This window comes from Mustela putorius, unplaced genomic scaffold, assembly GCF_011764305.1.
Source record: "Mustela putorius furo isolate JIRA1106 unplaced genomic scaffold, ASM1176430v1.1 tig00004007_pilon_pilon_pilon, whole genome shotgun sequence".
In the NCBI taxonomy this organism is placed as follows: Eukaryota; Metazoa; Chordata; class Mammalia; order Carnivora; family Mustelidae; genus Mustela; species Mustela putorius.
The window spans coordinates 13,725,378-13,741,888 of record NW_025422145.1 but is presented as its reverse complement, the minus strand read 5'-3'; the positions used below and the strand labels follow the sequence as shown (position 1 = coordinate 13,741,888).

Genomic DNA, 16,511 nt, shown 5'->3' with positions numbered 1-16,511 from the left:
CACCCCATGCAATGTGAACGGGCCTTCTGTGTGGCCGCCCCCTGAAGCGTCCGGCCTTGGGGGTGGCTGTATTCCGCAGAAGTTGGATGAGTAGGCATATAATTTAGAGTTTTATACTGGCCGCAGCCAAAACGTCAACGAACCACCGAAATTAGTTCAACGCTGTCTCCTGCTTGACCCAGCACATCCGAGCCGTGGTCGTTTCAGCGTGTCAGGCTCTACCGCACTGCCCACGCATGGCTGCTTCAGCAGGGTGTGAAGGACCTTGGTGCACCGGGCTTGAGTTCCCAGAAGCCCGGGGATCGCCTGCACCATGGTGGGCGTTCACTCCGTGGCCAGCTGCTCAGTGGCTCAGTTCCCGGGCCACGGCCTGCCCCCACGCCCCTCCCCCCTGCACCCAACCGGCCCGACGGTGGGAAGCCGCACCGGGCACGGCTACCTTGAGCTTCGTCTCCTTCTCCCGCACGACGGCCCGGATGGCGGTGAGCGACGTGTAGGTGAAGCTGAGCACAAGCAGCAGCGGCAGCTGGTACTGGACGGCCGCCAGGAAGGGGTCCGAGATGAAGGGCGGGTAGGGGAACCTCTTCGCGGTCACGGTGAGCTTCTCGAGCAGCTGGCGCGCGGAGGCGTTGGCATGGTACTGCATGATGGCCCGGTCCACCGCATGCTGCACGGCCAGGAAGCCCTCGCGGATGTACCCTGAGCGCGGGCCGGGTGGAAAAGCCACGTCATGGGTGTGGCTCGCTAACACAGCCATGCGCCCTGAGCCGTACCGGTCTCCGTGGTGCTCGGGGCCACGGAGCGACACCACCTAGCACCCCCTGGGCACCCCGGTCTTTTGGCCTGTAGGGGTCATCCTCATCTCCGACTCACAGCCCCCTCCCGCACCCCCAAGGCCAGCCAGGTGGCATCTGTCTGGCCCTCTCTTCTTCCTCCCTCGTCCACTTTGGAGGACCTCGGTGATAATATCGAGCCCCCCCCGGATACTCAACAGTAACCCACTATCCCGAGGCCCGCTGAGTCACAGCCTTACTTCCATCCCCCCGCGCTAGCGCCTTGAAGGGAGGGAGGCATCACAGTCCAAAGGCCAGTACTCAGGGCTGTGAGCTGCTGTGCTCTCTCTGCTGGCCCTTTCTGATGCCCCTGCCATGTGCCCTGTAACAAAACTGCCAGTGAGACAGGCCTGGGACGAGTGACCGACTGGGAGTGAGGATCCCAGTCCAGAGCCCAGCCTGCCATGGGGAGCCTGAGGAAGGAGTGGGCACAGCCTCAGGCGAGCAGAGGACAGATGGGCACATGGGCACAGGCACCCTTATTCATAAAATACGGGGACCATTAAGATATGCAACATCTCTATCATGGAAAGGCCAGCAGGCTCTGTCCCAGCCCCTAGAAGACAGAAGCAGTACGGCCCCCCACCTCAACACAGGGGTACCCACGGCTCCCTCGGGTTCCAGACGTTTACGATTGCAACAGCAGTGGCTGCCAAGCATGTGCCGTGTGCCTGGCCCACGTCTCTGCCATGGCTCAGCCCTCTGTGTGTGCTTCAAACTGGGGTGGACTAACGAGTCCTCCACATAAAAAGACATGGACCCTGGTCATCGGCTGGAATGTTTTCCTTAGGCTCCTACTTGGTTTTCGTTTTTAGACAAATTTTGAATTTGTACCTAGTGAAAGGGTCCTCAAGAACAGGGGGGTGGTCTCTCCTGCTGCGGGCCCCAGGCACTGGCCATGGTCTCTAAACACTGGCCGCCGTCTCCCTTCCTCCTGCCCACCAGCCCGGCTGCCTGGCGCTCCTCTCAGGACATTCCTGGTTCTTGCCACCAAAACGTGAATATACTCTACTATCTGCAGACGGTGGGATCCTGTGTTCTCTGTAATACCCTGCTGCCGCCCAGGACCCACGGGGGGGGGCCCTGCTCACCCCCAGCTCTGTCCCAGGAGGGCAGCCGGGCTTTGGAGGAGACACACATGCTGCTGCCTTCCCAGGCCTCATGGGACAGACCAACACATTTGCTGAGGGGCACAGCTAGCCAGGAGCCAGCTTCTGCCAGCGGCCCGCTCACGCAGTCAAACAATTGCTCCAGGACTACGGAGCCCCCGAAGCCCGTACGAGTGCACATAGCCAAGGCCAGGGAGGGAAGTGAAGCGTGAGGCCGACCCCACAGACATGACGCCAACTGCAGCCTCTCCGAGACTGAGACACAGGTTTCCTTTGGGACCACACGTCCTCGGGAAGCGGAGAAGTGCCTCTGCAGACTTGGGAGTGTTTTAACCCATCAGAGCCAGCTTTCCCTCGACACGGAAGAAGACCAAACAGCCCTAAAGAGATACTTCTGCAGAGAGAAGCAAGGTGGGGGTTCCCCGTGACCGCCCCTGTCAGCAGCCCAGGCTGGGGGCATGGCCGTGGCTTCTCACCAGGTTCTCCACCGTCGGGGGCCGCTGGTTCCCTTGGTCCTGGGTTTGGGAAAAGTGGGAAGAGTGAAGTGGTGTGCCACCCCTCTGTCTCTTTCAGGAAAAAGGAGCCTGTTTCTGTCCACATGTAGTTCCTCCGTGTGTAGCTGAACCGTAAGTGGTACTTCACCTACAGGAACAAAGAGAAAACCGCCTGCTCTGACAGAGAAGCAAACATCGTGTCCAATGAGAGATAGGTTAGGGGCTCGTCAGTGACCTCCCCACCCCCACAAGCCCCCACAAGGTCCACGGGGTCCCTGAGCATCACACCAACAGCCCTGCCCTGGGTGGGGACAGGGAGCCCTGCGGTGCATCCCCGGGGTGTTCTCGCCAGCCCCATCTTGCCATCTACCTCCAGGAACTCTGTGCCCAAGGTGTCCCTGATCACCAGGGGAGGGTCCCCAGAATAATACTAGAGGAGCTGCTTCATTTCCTGGGCTTGATGGCATTAGGCAGGAATACCTCTTGTGTTTTAAATCACTGAAATTCTACTGCTGGAGTCCGCTCCCTTCCCCTCTGCCCACCTGACAGCGCGCAGGGGACGCGCCGGAGGACTACGGGGTCTGCAGTAGGCGGCTGGCTGCCTTCTCCTGGCTTTCCAAGCAGCATGGGCCCGACGGGCTAGAGCGGCAGCAGGGCGCCCTTGGCGGGGACCCAGTGGGCGATGTGGGCCCCGCAGCCAAGCCAGGCATTGCCCCGCAGGTGGGCCGAGGGGATGGGGAGGGGAGGGGCTCTATGGGGGGGTCCTCACCGCCAGCGGCAGGGGCTCCGCGCTATGGTTGAAGGTGTGCTCGAACACCACGGCGGCCAGCACGTTGGAGGAGTGGTTGTCGTACCTGATGTAGTCCTCAAAGTCCTTCTCGGAGGGAAAGCCGCGAGCTGTGGGGGAGCCGAGAGTTGCCCGAGGGCCTGTTCTACTTGGAAATCAGGCCATTTCACATCATTTTCAGTGAAAGACGGCAAATGTCCAGGTTTCCCTAGGGCTTTGTACCCTTGTCTTCAGAGTGCAGGAGGCTTTTGCGGATGGGGGCAGAGAGACTGGCTGCTGAGGAGACGGGAGACATCCGCCTTCGGGGGGCGGGGTTTCTGGGGAGAGCTGGGGGCAGGGCTGGTCCACACCCTCCAGGGTGGCCTCCCTGCACGGGGTGGCCTCTGTCTCAGGCCACGTGGGGTGCCTTGAAGATGGGAGTGGACACTAATGTCGTATGTCACATGGTTTCTCTGTCACCAGACCCCACACCATGTAAAGGGCTTTCCTGCCATCGCTCCACAAGGGTGGAGAACCTCCCCTGAGCCTTTTCTGCCACGTGGCACTCAACAGGCCACAGATGACCTATGCCAAAGAAGAGGTGGGAAAAACACGGACACTTTTTATCCTGGAAGCAAAGCGTGAGGCCAGGGGACCGACAGCTGTGTGTACCAGACATGTCGCTCAACGTGCTTCCCAATGCCTTTTTCTAGAACCGTCCCCCCAAAAGCACATCCCAGGAAGGGTTCTGGGATGACCCATGGAATTCCAGAGCTGTCCCCACCATGAACTGGGGGCTACTCCAGAGCCTGGGACGATCCAGCGGTCGCCTACGTGGCTCCACTTGGCCCTCACAAGCCTGGTCCCATTTCATAAAGAGTAACCCGGGAGGGGCGCCTGGGTGGCTCAGTGGGTTAAAGCCTCTGCCTTCGGCCTGGGTCATGATCTCAGGGTTCTGGGATCGAGCCCCGCGTTGGGCTCTCTGCTCCATGGGGAGCCTGCTTCCCCCTCTCTCTGCCTGCCTCTCTGTCTACTTGTGATCTCTCACTCTGTCAAATAAACAAAATCTTAAAAAAAAAAAAAAAGTGGCCCTCCAACAAGGGCAGATGCTGAGTCTGGCCACCGGCGCTCACCCGGGTTCGCTCCCCCACAGCTGGATGGGACGGAACCCCAAGGACACGTCACCTCTCATGTTGATGACCAGAGCCTTCCGCACCATCTCCGTGATGGTCTTGACGGCGTCGCTCTGGGATGGGACATAGGCGAGCTCCCAGGCATCGCCCGGCGGGGGGAAGCTGAAGAATAGGGGCAGTTCCTGGATGGACTGGCCGGGGTAGACGGTGGCATTGGGCACGTTTTCCGACTGGATCTTCAAGCGGAGCCAGATCAGGATCCCCGAGAACAGCAAGGGCAGGAAGAGCTCCAGGGCGGTCACCAGGACCTTGCGCTTCTGGAAGAGGAAGGGGAGGCTCTGGCTCAGGGAGCACAAGGCCGGCGGCAGGGGGCTGGGCTGGGCCCACCCTCGGGACACCCTTCCTAGGACCCGGCCACACCAGGGCGCGTGTCTATCTGCCCTCAGGACACCCCTCCTGGGGCCCAGGCACACCGGGGCGCGCACCTACCTGCACTGTGTAGTTCTTCCAGAGCAGGAGCCCTAGCTGCCGGAGCACAGCCATCTTCAGGCTGCCTGGGAGGCTGGGGAGGCAGCCGCAGTGCACCTGGGGGCCGGGGTGGGAGACCCCCCCTTCAGACACAAGGCCTCCTCCTGTGTCCCCACCTCCTGGCTGCCACCAGAGAAAGATACCAGCTCAGCTCTGTCAGCTCACGGAGAAAGTGCGCTGCTAGGCAGTGGCCCGCCTCCTCCCTAGACACACCCTCAGTGACGGGCTCTAGGGGCCACATGCTGCTGGCGGGGCACTCATGCTGCTGTAAACCCACGCAGGCATCCCCTGTGGTCCGGATGAACGTGCTTCCTCCTGCACATCGCCCCTCCCCACCAACTGGCCACCCTGGCCACGGCCACGGTCGTGGTGAAAGCAGAGAGCTGCGGGGCGGGGAGGAGAGGCCCAGGAGGGGGCCCTTGCCAGCCGGGCTGACCCACGGACAGGACAGGACGTGGTAGGCAGACACATGGGTGGGACAATGGCCCCTGCTCTCCTGCCGTGAACTCTCAGGACCAGTTTTTCCTGCTTTAACCATGAGGGCTGGTATGCGGCCTCCACGTGACAGCAGTCGTTTTCCTCAAGAGGAAATCTGTCCCATATCACGTAGCGGTCTTGTGTTTAAACCTGGCAGAGACACAGAGCCCCGCGTGCGTGAGACACCCACCTGCTGCAGAAGGAGGTGGTCTGAACGAGTTCAGGAAGACCCCACGGCGCCCAGGACACGGGTGCACCGTGGGCCCGAGGCTGCGGGCATGAAGGCTGGGGGCAGACAGGGCCGCGCCCACCCAGGGTAGGCACGAGAGTGGCGGAGGTGGCGGGCCCCTCTCCCGAGAGCTGCTGCTTCCCGACCACACGGAGGCGAGGGCACGGGGTGGGGAGTGGACAGAGTCCCCTGGTGCTCACAGTCCTGCAAGGGGGAAGAAGCCTGTGTGATGCACCTGGGAGGGTCAGAGCTCAGCAGCCCCACGCTGTCCGCCAGGCAGGTCAAGGGAGCACGACCCTTCGAGAACACAGGCACGCCGACCGCACGGCTGGCCCAGAGGACCTGCCTTGAGTGAGAGCTCTTCGATTTTTTCCAAAGACCAACTTTACATTTGGACCCAATGGGTTACAAGTCATTTCCACGGAAGCTCTTTTTAAAATCAAACTCTTGCTTTTTAAGAAAAGATGTGGCCGTCCCTGTTGGATGATAGTTGCTCAGAATTCGCGTTAAAGGGTACACAGTGAATATTTGTAGAGAATGTAACTGTTTTTTACAAATTAACCTCAAATATGCTTGTAATTAACCAAGTGGTTAAAATGAGAAGAGATTAAAGCTAAAGGAGAATGAAACGTTGTTAAGTAGCCACTTAATAAATGTTCCAAATTCTTCCAAAATTCACAAGGTGCATAAAGTGTCATAAAATCAGCTGTGGACAGTTTATAAAAACACACAAAGTACATAAAAGGATAAAAAGAAATAAGACCCTCGACCTGTGGTTTTAAAAGTTTTCTAGAAGTGGCTCAAGCCAAGAGGGGAAGGCAGTGCCTCCCTCTGGGCCCGCCATCCCCACGATGCGCCCTGGCCTGGCCGGGGTGAACCTTCTTCCTCTCCTGAGAGGGAAATACAAAAAGGCCACAGCTTAAATAAGGTCGCTGGTCAGACTTCTGGCAAAGTCTGGCCAGGAAAGGACACATCTCTGTGCTTACTCTCGTCTCTCTGTCCCGAGGAGTGGGGAGGACAGAAAGACAGACCAACCGTGTTCCCAGAGTCCCTATGAGGCCAAGCAGCACCCATGCACTGACCTGGGTCCTGGGAGAGGCTCCTGGCCGTGGTCTCCCTCCGGGGCTATGGCAGGACTGGCCGGAAGGAGGCGGCTCTGTGACCAGGGCCCTGGGGTGGGGCCTGTGGGCCTCTTGAGTGCAGCGGGGTGACGGATGCCTCACGGGACATCAGGAGGGGCCCGGGACTCGCTGGCATGACTCTCCCGGCACCTCTGGGCAAAGGGACGGCGCTAGAGCATAATTTGAAAAATAAACAAAAAAACCTTTTTACCAAGTTAGAAACTGAACAGATCGCAAGTGTGTTCCTTGAAACAGAGCAGATCTGACAACAAAGAAATAAGGATGCAGGGAAACAGGCTGTAGGGGATGGGTCTTTGTTCCCAACTGATACGTGGAAATATGAGGAGCTTTCCCGTTAGACGGGCTCACCCAGCCCTGGCCTCTGCCATCACCACTCTACTTAAGCACGAAGAAAGGAAGAGGAAGGACCTGGCCCTGGTCACACAGCAAGAAAGCTACGAGCCAGGACACGCTTCTAGCCCTGTGACATCTGAAAAGTAGTAAACCTTCATAAAATTGTATGCGTCGCTCCCACTGTGTCACGTTAGACATGAACAAGAGAAACTCTTCCCTGTGCCCCGCCACCTGCGGGGGTACCCCTCAGCCTCCTTCCAGCACCCGGCTGGCTGCCTCGTGCATGCCAGGCTGCAGCCCTAGTCCCACCGCACGCCTTACCCGCATCTGTTCTGTTTGAGCAGAAAGGAATTTAAAGGCGATTCCCAGAATTACAAAATCTAGACAGCTTTGTGGTTAAGAAAGCAAATGTACAACGGGACAGGAAGTTGAAAGTTCCTCAAAACACTTGACATTGAGGTCCAGGGTCTGCAGAAGAAGGGATGACCGCCAGGCAGAGCCAGCCCCACGCCTCCTACTCTAAGGCAAACACTCAGGAGGGGGCCACTGAGTGGCTGAGGACTTCCCCTCCAGGACTCACTTCACTCCTCCAGGGACAAAGCCAGGAAGGGAAGGGAAAGCTTCCCCCCACCCCCTCCACTCCTAAAAGGCTTGTTTGCTCACTGTTAAAATATTAAACATTACACAAAGTGTGGAGTGTTTCAGTGTTTGCTTTTTAAGTGAACGACTAATCTAGTCCAGAGTGAGTGCGTTCTGTGGCCTATGGCCTGCTGGTTTCGGGGTGCTCTTGTGGTGACACACAGGATTCCTCCGATGAGGGCTTTTCCAGTAACTTCCATGAGTTCAAGAGGTATGGGTCGTGCCAGTGGGAAGCACCCACGGCCTCCAGGGTACACGCTCAGAGCCCGGACACCTCCACTTCCCCACCAGTGGCTTTTTCATTACTGGCTTGAACCTGTCCTCCACTGTCCATGTGCCCACACCAAACAGGGTTTTGTTTCAGCATACGAGGAACAGAGGGGCATTAATGCTTCTAGAGAAGTTGCCCCCAAGGAGGCTCCAAGGCCAGCGAGTGGACATGGACAGGGCCCTGTGTAGGGTACGCACCCTGTTCGGTGACGAGTTCCTGTCACATCCCAAGCTCAGTGCATCTCCTTCCAGGGACGCCTGAGTCTGTCCAGGCCTGGAGGATGGCATGGGGTCTCCATGACCCCACGGTCCCACAAGAGGGGTCTCCACAGAGCCAGGCCTCCACACATCACACGGCGGAAGACAAGCCCAGCTCTGCCCTCTTTCCACGGACGTGGAATAGAGATAGGGCCTTACGGGTGGTGCTGGTCAGGCCTTGGTGCTTTTCCTGAGGACCGAGACTGGTGAGGACCCCGTTCAGCTGGGAAAGCATTTCCTTATTGACCCAGGGAGTCCACAACAGTGAGTGGTAGTAAAGGTCCCCGTGTGTCCACTCCAGATAGGTACTTAACACTTGTGGGTGGAATCTGCGGTCTTCTATGACATGCAAGACAGAAAGGCATTGATTCCTCCCGCAGACACCTGCCCGGTGCCTGCTGTGCGAGAGGTGCTGACAGTGTGGAAATGGAAATCGTAACACACCCAACCCAAGACACTCACAGCCTGCGAACACGTCCGTGTACCGTGAGTGCTGTAGTCTGAGCCAGAGGAGGCAGCGTGAGGTTCTGGAGAGGACAGAAGTCGTGTGTGTGTGTGCGCGTGTGTGTGTGTGCGCACGCACACGTGCGACACGGGGGAGGCTCTGGGAAGGCTCCGGGGAGTGGGCGACACAGGAGACCAGTATCCAGTGTCCTGGTGGCCGGGAGGGGAGGTGAAGAGTGTGTGCGGGGAACAGCTGGTGGTTCTGAGCACCTGGTCAGGGAGCAGTGGGGAATAAGCCAGAAAGGGAAGCCGACCAAGGCCTTGGATGCTGTGCCAAGAAGTCGGGGGGAGGCTCCACACGGGCAGTAAAGCTGCTCTCCAGGTGGTTTTTTGGGGTTTGATTGTTTTCCCAGCCCATGATCTCTTCTTTCGGGGGAGGGAATTTGGGGGGGTGCAAAGGAAACATGTGAAAATATCTATTTCAGTGGATTCTGCACAGGCAAAGTCTAAATACCAGTCCGCGCCGTACAGCATAGGCGGAAAGCAGCAGGCGCGTTTACAGAGTGTGGTGCCCGCCAGCGAGGCCCAACCCTGGCCTCCAAGCGGGTTGCGCGACACCATCTGCTGGAGGAGAGGAGTGGTGAGAAACGGCACTCAGAAGTATTTTTCTCCAGAAATGAGGGGGAAGTTGGCTTTACTGATACTCAGTAAGGAGGGACTCTGGCACGCCTGCTGGCTTGTTGGCGGTCACGCACCCTGGCAGGGACAGTGGCCCTCACCCGCTGGTTTAGTTTAAGTCTCGCACGCATGCCGGACTTCATGGGATGCAGGATAGGATGTTTGGGTGGAATGAAAACACACAAAATCACGGCTGAAGCGTTATGGTACTTCGTAGGGATTTGGGATGTGACTGTGAATACCCCTGGGGACAGGAGGGGTCACCGGTCATCTTGGGACTTGGAACTTAGGACGGAAATATGTATTTTCTTTCAACGAATGTTCTAGATCTGGAGGTCCTTTTCCTTTCTCTCCACGACAATGGACCGCTGCTGCATCTCCGCTAGCTCATTTCTTTTAAGCTGAAACACTCAATTCTGTGCCTTCAAGAAAAGGCAATGAGTGAGAGTTGCGGCTTTTCGAAACACCCTGGGCTAGGAATAGAGCATTTATGAAACGGGGTGTGCGGAGCCCAGGGGCAGCGCCATCAACAGGCACACGCACATGCACACACTAAGAGCATCCCAAGGCCAGATGCTCCACCTGTACCAGCAGCCCCTAAATACTTAAACGCTTAGCACCACCCACCCCCTGCCCCAGCAGCAAGCGCCCTTGCAGGACTGGCGAGGGAGAATGAATGAAAGCCAAGTCCTGGGCTCCCAGCCCAGTCTGTGTGGCTTCACGAGGGTCGTGGGGTCTATTGGCGACACTGCCAGAACCCGGGACTGAAGTAAACAGAACCCGGAACCAGACCTTCAGACAAGAACTCAGGGTTCACCAGGACTTTATAAATGGGGTCCAGGCTTGCTCACACGGCTTTCTTCGAAAAACAGCATACGGGATGGGGTGCCCAGTTGGCGCCGTCACTGGGGCGTGTGAATCTTGCTCCTGGGGACGTTGAGTTTGAGCCCATAATGGGCATACAAACTACTTAAAAAAAAAACTAAAACAACCTGTGTTTTAATGACTGACCTAGTGGCAGTAATACGTTGGACAAAGTGACCGTGTTCACTTCGCTTCTTGTCCCTTTAAGAGGTCCGTATGTATGTGTGTTTCTGTGCCCATGATATTTGGTGTGGTAGTACACGGCTTTATTTTATAAATTACTAAATGAAACATATGGGGGTGCAAACTCAAATTCTCTCACACATAGCAGCGTGCAAGAAAAAGCTTGTGGACAACGTATTTACACAGCGGCCCTTGCACGGATGAGGTGGGAACAAATCCCTGAGGCCTGGTCATGGTCCGGGAGCCCCAGGAGGCTGGGTTTAAGGCTGTGGTCACTTGTATCGGAAGCCCAGCCGGAGACCCGGTTTGCTGGCCTCGCGCTCATCACCACCACCTGCCGTGTCCAGGGCTGGGACAGCTGTCTCCTTGGGGTCATATGGCTCCGAGTTCACAATGAAGCTCCACACAGGGGCTGAGGGGGGGGGTGCATTTTTAAGGCAGCGGTGTGGCCCAAGGGAAGCTATGAGGAGAGATTTCCACAAAATCTGTGCCGCCTCCTGCTTTGTTCCCCCCAGCTGGAGACTCGGTCCCACTCCTGTCCTGCAAGCGGCTCTGCCTCTCTGGGTGTAGGAAAGGAGGTAATGAGGCGACCGGAGATCCCTGGGGACAGGTAACCATGGGTTTCTGCAGCAAGCGTATTACTCGGCTCCTGCAAAGGTACCAGTCTGCCTGTTGACTCCAAATCTGAGCCACTCCAGGGGACGGGGGCTGACACGCCCCATGCTTTCCCAAGGGGGCCTGGGCCTCCTGGGGTTTTGTCTTCTTGCAATATCATTTCCCAGTCCAGTCCCAGTCCTGCTGTGAAGCAGGCCTGGATAACCCCAGCCCAAGGGTTCTTCACCCTGGCTGCACAACAGAATCTTCTGGGGGGGGGGGGATGCTTTAAGACAGAAGCTGAGGGACGCCTGGGTGGCTCAGTTGGTTGGACGACTGCCTTCGGCTCAGGTCATGATCCCGGAGTCCCGGGATCGAGTCCCACATCGGGCTCCCAGCTGCATGGAGAGTCTGCTTCTCCCTCTGACCTTCTCCTCGCTCATGCTCTCTCTCTCACTGTCTCTCTCTCAAATAAATAAATAAAATCTTAAAAAAAAAAAAAAAAGACCTTCTGCTCTTGTTGGAAGCCATCCCAACAAGCTGGAAGCAGCTTCTCTGATGTCTCAAGGGGGCACTTGTCTCATTCTGTCTGATGCTACAGTTACTCATGAATCAATCATTCCCTTTAGCTCTATCCTAAGGTCCCCAAGAGCAGGGACCACATCCAGTTCATCTTTCCATCATGCCCAGAGTCGTGCCCATCCTTCTCCCCTGAGTTCTAGAATGTTTTCTTTTCCCTCCACCGACTCACTAGCAGACAAGTCTACTGTCGTCTTGGGAAGCTGGGCTGGAGAACAGACAATCAAGTGGGGAGTCTTCCTGAGCCTTCCCGGTTTAGACTAAGTCAGAACAGGTTCCCATGAGACCGGCACATGCACCTTGTAAGGCTAGTGTTTTTTAAAAAGCCCCCGAGCTGATCTCTCCTGTTGCAAACGGCTGTCTCGTCAGCATGAGGGGAGATCACCAGAGATGGAACAATGTCATCCTGTGTGCCAAATATGATGACCGAATGTGCAATTAACAAAGAAGAAGAAGAAGAAGAGCGAGGAGATTCCCAGGGCATCCATTTTTCTTATTTTCCCTTGATGAAAACTTTCTAGAGGAAAAGAGCCTTGATCTTTTCAAGTTTACCCAAGGCAGCACCCAACTGTTCAGAACTGAATGACACCGTTGCTCAGGAGAAAAAAACCAGCCTGACTCATTTGAACCCTGCCCGGGTCCCTGCTCTGTCACCGGCTGTCAGTCACCCATTCAACAAGCGTTCCTCCATCCCCTGTTCTGTGCCAGGCTCAGGCTCTGTTCTGGGAACCCAAGCCCTGACCAGACCCAGGCTGGCCAGTAAGTGGGCTCACAGTGCAGCAGGCAGAGGGGTCAACAAACAGAAATACCCGATAAGGCAATGGGCTTTCTTTAGGCCACGTCCAAGGAAGTGAGGCGGGGGATTCTGGTTCGCACACCAAGTGTGCACCAAGTACAGGAGACAGGCCCTGCCCTCATGAGGCTACAGGGTAGTGTGTGAATGCCGGATCCGGTGTAAACGCAAACTCAAACTATGGACCCACTGACCACGGACCCCAGAGGTTACTGAGGGCTGTTGCAGGCCTCTCCACCTAGACCAAGCGTCCCCGCCTTTCTGCCCGCCCCTGAGCTCCCAACACGAGCACTGGAGCACTGGCCCCCCCGATTCTGGCTCCCCGGAGTGAAGGGCTGGGCGCAGGCCGGACTCCGGGGTGGGAAGCACTCCCACCCACCCGGGAAATCTGCGCGAGGGATGAGCCAGCAGCATCCCAGTGGCCCTGTTCTGCGCTCTCGGCCTGGCGGCTGCAAGGCTCTACCGGGCGGGCGCCCCGAGTGCCTGCCTGGCGTACGCATGCCAACAGGGCCACCCTCCCGGCTCCGCACAAAGGGTGCCGCGGCGCGTCCAGCTCCAGGGTTCGCGGAGGAAGCCGCCCGCGGGGAGGGGGACACGCCCAGAGGCTCGGCCCGAGGGCAAGCGTGAGTCAGGGCGGCCTGCCGCTGCAGCCCCGCCGAGGTGCACCTGTCGGGCGGGGCGGGGCGGGGCGGCGCGAGGGAGAGAGGGTGGGGGGTCCGGAGCAAGCCGGTCAAGCGGGGTGCGGCCGCAGGGGCAGGGCGGCCGGGAGGAGGACGGCCCGGAGCCGCGAGCCCCGGGAGCAAGCGAGCGCGCGCGGCGGGTCCCGGCGGCACTCACCGACCCTCGGCGCCAGGGCGGCGGCGGCCGGCGCGCTGCCCTCTCGCGGGGTCCCCTGCCTCGGGCCCGGCTGCGCTCGGCCTCGCGGCGGCGGCGACACCGACAGCCCGTGCTGAGAGCGGCTGGGCAGCCAGGCGGGGAGGGGGCGCCTGCAAACAGGAGCCGGCGCTGACCCGGCGGCGCAGGCTCCTGCAGGGGGCGCGCCGGCCGGCTCGCGCGTGCGCAGTGGGCCAGCCCTGCGGGTGCCCGGCCCGCCCGACGCCCCGCCCCGCCCCGATCCGCCCCGCCCGCGCCTGCGCAGTGCCCCCGCGCCGCCGCACGGCCGGCAGGGGGCGCCGGACCCCAGGGTGGGGCGGGGCTGCATCCACCTGCCCTTTGGAGCGGCTGGAGCAGACGCCTGCCCTAGCCGTTCCCTCCAGCACTCCCGTTCTTTGGGCGCGGTCCCCTGTGTCGCGAGGGAGGGCGACTGGCCCCCTTGGACCTGGTGCGGACTGCCGGGCGGCGGGGAGGCCCAGGGGTGCTGGGTGGAGGGTGCAGAACTTTCTAGAAAACGGCCGGGCGGATTGGAAAGCCCAGCATCCTGCGGTGTGTCCAGGGTCACGGGGCGGAGTTCAGAAGGGCGGGACGGCCTGGGGGCCATGAGGCCAGGTGGGGGCCACCTGAGCTGGGAGGTCGTGGGTTAGGGTTGCTAAAATCAGAAACAGACGGAGACGAGCCTTGCGTAGCCCCTGAGCGGACAGAGCTGGTCTGGTCCTGGGGCAGAGCTTAGGGTCGCCGTGTTTCTCAGGGCTAGCCTGACCCGGGCCGCTTCTTGCTGGTGCCGCTGCGAACAATAAAACGGGAACCGAGGGCCCGGGTTGGCGGGAGGCGAGCGCCGAGAGGGGCCGCGTTGCACCGAGCGCGCCCCGTGGTCCGGGCTGCCTGCCGCGCCCGGACGCCCCCCGCCCCGCGGGCGGGCCTGCTCTGCTAGCCGTGGTTTGGCGTGTGCACAGTCCGTGTGCCCTGACGAGGCTCAGTGACTCATTGCTTTCACGGGGGCTACTGGGGAGCTCTGCCCAGGCCGGGGCCACCTCAGACGCTAGACGCGGGGGGGGGGGCACCTGCAGCGGAGAGGGTCCTGAAGCTGGGCTGCAGCCACCGTGGGTGGGGGAGAGTCACCTGCTGCGGAGAGGTCACGAGACCAGGCAGGGATCAGCTGGGACCCGGAGGGTCCTGAGGCCGGGTTGGGGTCACCTGGAGGTCGGTGAGGTCGCGTGGCAGGGGCGGGGCGGGACTGGGCGAGGGGCCTGGGCTGGAGTCTCGTGGGCGGCAGCGGGGCAGGGCCAGGGCCAACAGTCGCTGCGGGCCGACCCCCTCGGGTCCCCAGCGCCCAGACTGAGCGCCGCGTCAGGGCCATAAGGCTCGGGGATCGTCCCTGTACGCTGGCTGCGTCAGCGCTTCCCAGGGCGTACTTGGGGTGGCCGCACCTGCCGTGCCCCGTGCACCTCTGCGACCAGGAGGCCGCTGATCCAACCGTAAAGTAATGACCTGAGTAGGGAAGCTTCGGTCCCTGCCACCCCAAGACCCCGGATTAGCGATAGAGGGTCTCCCTGTTACCGTCTGAAGCGGTGCTGTTTACCTGGGTTTTTGTTGGCCTCTTTTCCCTCTGTCTCCTTCACCAGAAGGTGGGCTCCATGAGGAAAGGGACTTGTCTAGCTCACCATGACATCTCAGGGTCCTGGAGTGCCTGGCAGAGAGGAGGCACTCGGTAAATATTTGTTGAATGAGGGGTCAGATGTTCTGGCTTTGCTCTGGACCCGGCCCCTGGACTAGTGCGGGCGTGTCATTTGACAGCTCTGAGCCACCATCTCCTGTTCCTCAAGTCAGGATGCTAATAGACTAGTAATAGTACCAAACTCAGAAGGATTTTGTTTTCGGGTCAAATGGGAAAATGAGTAAAAGCTTATCCCGATGCCTGACACATAAGCACTAAGGAAGTGGTAGTCCCAGGTGAGCCTAGCGGGGACTTACCAGCCTGGTCTTCACGGAGCAGACAGCCGTGAAGCAAATAAAACCCCCAAACCCAACAATGGAAAACCCGACTGAAAACAGTTATAGTCGAGGTGGAGGAGTGGATTATTAATGTGTGGCGAGCATCTTAAAATACCATCTCTCCCCATCGTCGCTCACAGCCCTCACCCCCGCCCCCAGCCCAGGTTTCCGCTCAGAAACTCTATGAACCTCGCTGACCGGCGTCTTCCTCACTCTTTCCTCTTTCTGGAACCAGTCTTTGCCATCTCCAACTCATACTGGTTCCACCTTGCAATTTCCCCACAGCCCTTCTAAACCTGGATGGGTTCTGCATGACCCAATCCAGGAACGGAGCGGGGCTGGGTCAGACTTCCCTCAGATGGAAGGTGAAGGTGGGGACCAGGAGGAAGGACTGCGCTGACCGAGAGAGACGCCTACAGAATAGTGAATGAACCTTTGTTCTTGACCTTGTTAGGGTGCTTGTGTGGTAATTATGATTAGTCACCGCAGTCATGAACCTAGAGGGTACAAGGCCACTGGCAAAGGAAGACGTTCTGTGGGAACATTCTAGGCTCCAGACACGTGGTCACAAACGACAGCCCACAAGGGGTGAGCCCTTCGGATGGATCCTCAACAGTCACTCTTTTGCTCAAGGCTCACTAACCCTAGACGGTGTAGCTGGTATTCTTCCAAGTGGAGGCCCAGTTAAGGGGCATAATTTATCCAAAGTCACACAGTAGATGTGGGACTGGAGCCCAGGTGTTCCGATGTTGGGACTCCTGGACTCCTGACAGTCTCTGGGAGGTAAATTACTCACACTCACATATTGTGAAAACATGCCAGGTCATTCATTACAGGGGATACTCCTTGGGGTTCCCGTGGCTCAGACATTTCTCAAGATTGATGTCAAAAATTAAGGTTATGCTCAAGGAAAACATAGGGCTTTACAAAAGGCAGTAAACCTTGTCATTGCAGAAGTTGGCTGACATATTTAGATATACACTTGTACAGGGGCGCCTGGGTGGCTCAGTGGGTTAAAGCCTCTGCCTTCGGCTTGGGTCGTGGTCCCAGGGTCCTGGGATCGAGCCCCGTATCGGGCTCTCTGCTCAGCAGGAACCTGCTTTCCTCTCTCTGCCTGCCTCTCTGCCTACTTGTGATCTCTGTCAAATAAATAAAATCTTAAAAAAAAAAAGATATACACTTGTACACCCTCTATGCTTTTTAAAAATGGAACCAATTTGTCAGCTCCTGTTTCTTTTGCAAGGACACAAATACTATCTCCCTTTCCATCTGTATCTGTCTGTGCTTATAGATATGT

General features: G+C 58.4%; 1 protein-coding gene across 5 annotated transcripts in view; it reads right to left on the bottom strand.

Annotated features, from left to right (window-relative positions):
- Positions 1-13,402, bottom strand: part of ABCA3 (ATP binding cassette subfamily A member 3) — a 38,776-nt gene extending 25,374 nt beyond the window's left edge. For 2 of the 5 annotated variants that reach the window (XR_006604382.1, XM_045072221.1), the window contains exons 1-8: positions 13,184-13,402; positions 6,652-6,860; positions 5,531-5,773; positions 4,825-4,920; positions 4,388-4,652; positions 3,206-3,333; positions 2,419-2,584; positions 440-699 (exon numbers count right to left, since the gene is read on the bottom strand). Coding sequence is in view for 4 of the 5 variants with exons in the window: in XM_045072221.1 (XP_044928156.1) it covers positions 440-699; positions 2,419-2,584; positions 3,206-3,333; positions 4,388-4,652; positions 4,825-4,878 (873 nt within the window). In the remaining variant the exon portion in view is untranslated. Of the gene's footprint in view, positions 1-439; positions 700-2,418; positions 2,585-3,205; positions 3,334-4,387; positions 4,653-4,824; positions 4,987-5,530; positions 5,774-6,651; positions 6,861-7,365; positions 7,389-13,183 lie in introns of those variants that run through there. The other 3 variants (XM_045072220.1, XM_045072219.1, XM_004750676.3) reach the window with 3 other exon arrangements.
- Positions 13,403-16,511: the final 3,109 nt, after the last annotated feature.